This window comes from Tupaia chinensis, unplaced genomic scaffold, assembly GCF_000334495.1.
Source record: "Tupaia chinensis unplaced genomic scaffold, TupChi_1.0 Scaffold145082_1, whole genome shotgun sequence".
NCBI classification, from domain to species: domain Eukaryota; kingdom Metazoa; phylum Chordata; class Mammalia; order Scandentia; family Tupaiidae; genus Tupaia; species Tupaia belangeri.
In genome coordinates, this window is record NW_006204943.1 from 1,022,748 (window position 1) to 1,029,363 (window position 6,616).

A 6,616-nucleotide genomic window follows, 5' to 3' on the forward strand; every position below is an offset into this window, starting at 1 on the left:
AACCCTGCCTTCTCAGGTCTCCACATCATCCATTCTGCTTGCTCATGCACTTTGGGTGGAGAAACATGGTGAGATCGTCATGTTTCCTTCTTTTTCTTCTGCAGTGAAGAATGTATCTCTCACAGAATATTTGATAAACAATGGTGCTCTGGCTAAGAAGAGTAGCCACACATGAGCCAAAATATTTTTTAGCTAATGATATTCCACGTTCCACATCTTCCTGGCCTCACTTCTGACTCCAAACGTGGCTGCAGTGAACAGTTCTGTGATGGCTTTAATTCATGTAGGAATGACATATTTCACCTCAAGAAAATGTCTTTTGCTTTCTCCTGGGAGTGGGGAGACCACCAATGCCACACCATGGAACTCTAGAATTAGCCTGCTATGTCCACACACATAAGCAGCCAGAAGAGTGGGGGAGTTAACATCCCCAGGAGCCATCCTTCACCCATGCAGGTAGAGAGATGGCCAAGAAATGCCATTTTTGGATCCTCCTCCGGTGGACAATTGCCGGAAGCATTTCATAAGCTCAGGAGGTCACAGCAGGATCACCCCAGTTTGCTACCATGGCAACCAACGTGACAGCCCATGCTTGTATTGGCTTCTCCTTGGGATTGCTCTCCCCAATCCCATCGTCTTGCTTCCTGGGATCACCTCCCAAATAAACGAGCAGACACAGTCTATTGTTTCCAGGCTCTTGTCTCACAGGAAAACAAGGTATGAAAGCTTACCAATTTCCCATTCTTCCATATGCCCTTCTAGGATTCCACTCTCATCTTGCTTCATAAAATATTTAAAGTCTATGGGAATGCTATCAATGGGTAAGGTATAGCGAATGGGTGACAATTAGTCACCAAGTCACAGGCTGGGAGGCCACAGGGCTGATCACTCTTGATTTCAGTTGCAGGGATCACCTCTAGATGTATGAAGGTCTGTAATGAAAATCACTCTAAGTCTACTCCTGGAAAACTTTCATCCAAGTGTGAACCTTAGTATTCAAACTAAAATTGTGTGTGTGTGTGTGTGTGTGTGTGTGTGTGTGTGTGTTTATTTTAAATCAATAGATTATTTAAAATATATGCTTTGAAAATATGACTTCTCTTAAGCTCAAAGGTTACAGAAGAAAAAACTGCTATGCATAGTAAAATATGAGAACAGAAAACAGTTTTACATCCACCAACAAAAGCATTTTAAACGACTATATGCTTTGCCAGTTAGAAAGGATTATTCACCTCAGCCTCTGAATATTTATTCAGTAAGTAAATTAAAATTTAACATGCCAAAAAACTAGACTAAGGCATTTCTTACATTTTAAAACTGACAAGAAAATAAAATGTCCTTTGCTTCAATTCTTTGATTTATAAATTAGAAAACTTAAGATAGATACTTGCAGAACTAAAAACAACATGGTAGGGGACCAGCCAGTGGCATGGTGTCTGGGTCGGCTGGATCCCAAATGGCCAACAGTAGAGTTGGACTCCTGGTTCCTGCAGCTTGAAAAGCACATTGGGCTTAAATCCCTAAAAGAGAATGTAGGAGAGGGGATTGTGGTGTGACCATACTTCCTGAGGGGTTCTCCCCTCTCCCTCTCTTTCTGTCTCTCTCAGTCTCTCTCCAATGCATTCACCCTATAGCAAACTAAAAAACACACTAGGATTCTATTTTATAGAACTTATGGTCATCTTGGCATGATCAGTACAAATGGATTCACAACATATACGGTGAAAAGTTCAAAATCATTGGGAACCAGCAGTTAGCGTAATGGCTAAGTCGCCGGACTCCCACGTAGTCGACCGTGGTTTGTATCCTGGACCCGGTGGCTTAGAACTCACGCCGGGCGCGTGTGCGTGCATGCCCAAGATCCCGAGAGGAGAATGGAGGAAAAGGGATTGCGGCATGACCATCCCCTCTGGGGGGTGATTTCTCGCTTTCTGTCTCTATGTCTCTCTCTGTCTGGCTGGCGAGCGCACACGCCCTATAGCGAAAACCTCTCAAAATAAATAAATAAATAAGTTCAAAATCATTCACTTAAATTTTTCATTCAAATTTTTCTTTTTTTCTTTTATTGCAGAGAGATTTCTGCTATAGGGCATGTGTGCTTGCAGGAGAGAGAGAGAGAACAAGCAAGAAATCACCCCCCCAGGGGGGATGGCCACACTGCAATCCCTTCTCCTCCACTCTTCTCTCGGGATCTTGGGCACACACATATACGTGCCTGCCGGGGGGCCGGGAATCAAACCATAGTCAGTCATGTGGGAGTCCAGTGACATAACCGCTACAGCATTGCTGATGCATAAGCTAAATACTTTTAAATTTCAAATTAATAGGAATCATTTCTGCATGAAGCAATGCAAATGCCATTAGAGTTCATCCTGAACTTTTAAAATGTTTCCAAAGAATGTTTGCATTGAACTGCAACTTAAACTTAACTTCAAAGAGTCACAAAAGCTTAGCTCAGTGGCATTAAACTCAACACAATTACCAGACGGTACATCTTATTACAGTAAAATCTAACTTGTTCAGCACTGTATCAACCGAAAATGTCCATTAACTCTCTCTTCCACAGGATGATGATAATTTATAGTCATAATAAAAGGAAAGAATGCCAAGATCTAAGAAATCCCTTGTAGCACAACACTGTTGAACAGCACTGGAATTATCAAACAGGCGTGTGTGTGCCTGCCCAAGATTCTGGGAGGAGAATATCAAACAGGCATGTGTGTGCCTGCCCAAGATTCCGGGAGGAGAATGGAGGAGAAAGAATTCCAGCATGGCCATCCCCTCCTACGGCAAAACCTCTAAAAACAAAAACAAAACAAACAAAAAATAAAAGAGAGAGAGAGAGAGAGTTTTTTTTTTTAATTTTCCACAGTGCTTGTGTACTTGCCAGAAAGAGACAGTGAGGGAGAGAGAGAGAAAGAGAAAAGGCACCCTCCGGGGGGATGACTACACTCCAATCCCTTCTTTTTCACTCTCAGGATTTTAGGCACTCACACACATATTCCCAGTGTGCTTTACAAGCAGCTAGGTTAGGGACTCGAACTGCATAGTCCACCGTGTGGAATCCAGCCACCTTAACCTCCACACCAACTGGTTGGCCCAAGATAGTTATTTTTCCTTAGATATGTACTTTATAGATTTCTCTATCAGAAAAGATTCAAATGGAACACAAAGTTTAAAATCACAAATTCAATAACTTGTTTTCAACCTTATAAACTAGTTACACTGGTATCAGCAGATGACATAACTGGACTCCCACATAGTTAGCTACAGTTTGAGTTCCAGACCCAGTGGTTTAAAACTCACATTGGGTGCGTGTGTGTGGGTGCCCAAAACCCCAAGAGGAGAACAGAGGAGAAGGGATTATAGCATGGCCATCCTCTCTGAGGGATGATTTATCACTTTCTGTCTCTCTGTTTCTCGAGTGAACGCATGCACCCTATAGCGAAGAAGTCTCTCTAAAAAAAAAATAATAAAAAAAAAAAATCCTAGTTAAACAATATTATAAAAGCAACAAAATATGATGATATATTGGTAAATTACCGTAGACAGCTGTGGTAGAAATCTTACTGGTGTCTTGGATTTATCTTTGTTGAATGATTTATCCTAGATGGGGAAAACAAAAAGGCAAAACCAAAACTGTTTACTTTGTTAATGCTAAAATTAATTGAAACAATCAAATTTTAATATTGACCACAAATAAATTATCTAAAATATTCTAAAACATACTCTATAGGTAGTACCTATACTACTCTATAGGTAGTATATATGTATATATATATCCTAAGGGTTCCACTGCATAGGGGTTAAGGTAGCCAGATCCCACATGGCTGACTACAGTTTGAGTCCTGGCCCCGGCAGCTTGAAAAACACACTGGGTGGGTGTACATGTGTACTCAGGGAGGAAGGACTGGAAGGAAAAGGATTGTAGTGTAACCTTGCCCCACTTGGGTATTTTCTCTTGTCTTTTCTTGTGAGCACATGTACCCTCTGACAATAAAAAAAAAAAAAAAAAAATTAATAAAAGAAAATTTTAAATAATCCATGAAAAATTTATTAAAGCTAATGAATAAGTTCATTCAAGGTTGTAAAGTGCAAGATCAATTAAAAAAAATCAATTGTATTCTAGGTACTAGCAATGAACAGGTCCAAATTAGAATTAAACAACAATTCAATTTACAGCATCAAAAGGAATAAAATACTCAGGAATAATAAACATAAGTGCAAAACTTGCACAATAAAAGCTATAAAACATCATCAAAAGAAACTAAAAAAGACCTTAATAAATGGAAAAAAAAAAACCACCCAGGTTCATGGATTAGAAGACTGATATTAAGATGCAATACTTTCCTAAAATAAGCTATCATCAATTCATCACACTCACTATCAAACTCTCAGCTGCCTTTTTTTTTTTTGTAGAATTTAACAAGATTTTTTTAAAAGTTTATTTTGTTTTTCTTTTGAGAGACAAAGGATCAAGCACACGTGATAGCATTTTGCCCACTGCAATCTTCCCCAGCCTTCCAGCCAGCCAGGATCACAGGCATACATGGGCACACAGCCTGTTCAGATTGACCTGGATCTCAGCCCAGGTCTCCGTTATGGGAGTGCCTACACCACTGTGGCAAGGCCAACAAGTAGAATTTAAAATTCACATGGTAATGCAGGGGACCCAGAAAGGCCAAACAGTCTTGAAAATGAAGAATAAATCTGTCAGATTTATACTCCCAGATTTCAGAACTTACTACAAGCCTATAGCAATAAAGACCATGTAATATTAACATAAGGATAAACATATAGATTCAAAGAATAGAAAAGGAGTTCAGAAATAAACCCATATGTTTTTTGGATAATTGCTTTTTTTTCTTGTTTTTTAGGGTTTTGTCATAGGGCATGGGTGCTTGCCAGAGACATACAGATAGAGAGTGCAAAAGCAAGAAATCACCCCCAGGGAGGATGGCTATGCCGCAATCCCCTCTCTTCCACTCTTCTTTGGAGATTCTGAGTATGCATGCACATACCCTGGTGTGATTTTCAAGCCATTGGGTCCAGGTCAGTCACGTGGAAGTCTAGCACTCCAACTGCCATGCCACCACTAGACCATGGGCAATTGATTATTGATGATGGTGCCGAGACAATTCAATAAAGAACTTGTCATCTTATCTGAATTTAATTAGTGTCCGAAGCTTAGTCAGCCTCACCTCCCTTCTCCACGGCTAAAACTTACTTCATTTTCTCAGAATGGCTCACTTCCTAAGATGAAAATGCATTCAGGTTAATGCACCCTCAAGTTAACGTAGGTAACACTTGTACTTTTTATTTTGTGTTGTTTTGGCTCTTAGTGACGAGATCTCTCTAGAATGCTCAAGCTGACCTCGAACTCACAGTCCTCCTGCTTCTGTCTCCCAACACATTTGCACATGTTAGCAATAACACAAAAGTGAAGGGTACTACTGCCTCCGCAGTGAGTGATTCCATGGTGGGAGTTTCATGTATGTAAGATGAAGCCCTGAGGAGAATGGCACCCTGAACAGCGGGTTGTGCTTTTGCTGTCAGGTTATTGCCTCTCAGCTCCAATTCTACACCTTTTGCCCTTCTTTGGGATTTTGACAAGAGCCTAGAACATTTCTCCTTTGACAGTCAGCATATTACAAAGGGTGCTAAAGGGATACTGAAAGAGCGAGGGACATTCTTGCTCGTTGTAATGCTTTTTCTCAATGCCCACCATCATTTTTATATAAACACATGTATGTATATATGTGTATACTTAATTTACATATTTTGCATATAAGCAATGTGTGGGTTTTTTTGTCTCTTTATTTAATCCCATTTGTCTATCAGTAGAAAAATTGTATCACATAGCCTAAATTACTACGATTCAAAATAGGTCTTGAAATCTGGAAGGCAATGTCCTCCACCTACTGTTCTTAAGAATGACCACATGGGCCAGCCCCATGGCCTAGTACTTAAGGGAGGTGATTTCACATGGCCAACTGCACAGTTTAAATTCAGGTTCTGGCAGCTTGAAAAATATACCAGGTACATGTGCATACCTGGCAAAAATCCCGACAGGACAGAGAAATGGAGGAGAAGATACTGTGATGTAACCATGGCCCACTGGGGGGGGGGGGCTTTCTCCCTCTCCCTCTCTCTCTTTTTCTCCCTGGCAAGTACATCTATCCTCTGGCAAACATTCAAAAAATATATCACAGGGACCAGCAGTTGGTATAATGGCTATGTTGCTGGACTCCCATGTAGTTGACTAGGGTTCGAGTCCCGGACCTGGTAGCTTAAACTCATGCCGGGCATGTTGCATGCCCAAGATCTCAAGAGAAGAATGGAGGAGAAGGGATTGTGGTGTGGCCATTTCCCCTGGAGGGTGATTTCTTGCTTTCTGTCTCTCTGTCTCTGTCTTTCTGGCAAGCGCACACACCCTATAGCAAAAACCTCTCAAAAAATCATAAAAAATTTTAATACTTTTTCTACATAAATTTTAGGATTTATATAATATGAAATTTCTTAGAATTTTGATAGAGATACATTGAATTTCTAAATGATCAATTTCAAGGAAACTGACACTATTATGATATTGACTTTTGTCTTTCATGAATACAAT

At 40.3% G+C, this 6,616-nt stretch overlaps 1 protein-coding gene across 1 annotated transcript in view; it reads right to left on the reverse strand.

Annotated features, from left to right (window-relative positions):
* Positions 1-4,219, reverse strand: part of DNAH7 (dynein axonemal heavy chain 7) — a 288,975-nt gene extending 284,756 nt beyond the window's left edge. The window contains exons 1-2 of the mRNA XM_006167772.1: positions 4,181-4,219; positions 3,544-3,606 (exon numbers count right to left, since the gene is read on the reverse strand). Of these exons, the coding sequence (XP_006167834.1) occupies positions 3,544-3,606; positions 4,181-4,219 (102 nt within the window). The remainder of the gene's footprint in view (positions 1-3,543; positions 3,607-4,180) is intronic.
* Between the last annotated feature and the right edge of the window lie 2,397 nt (positions 4,220-6,616).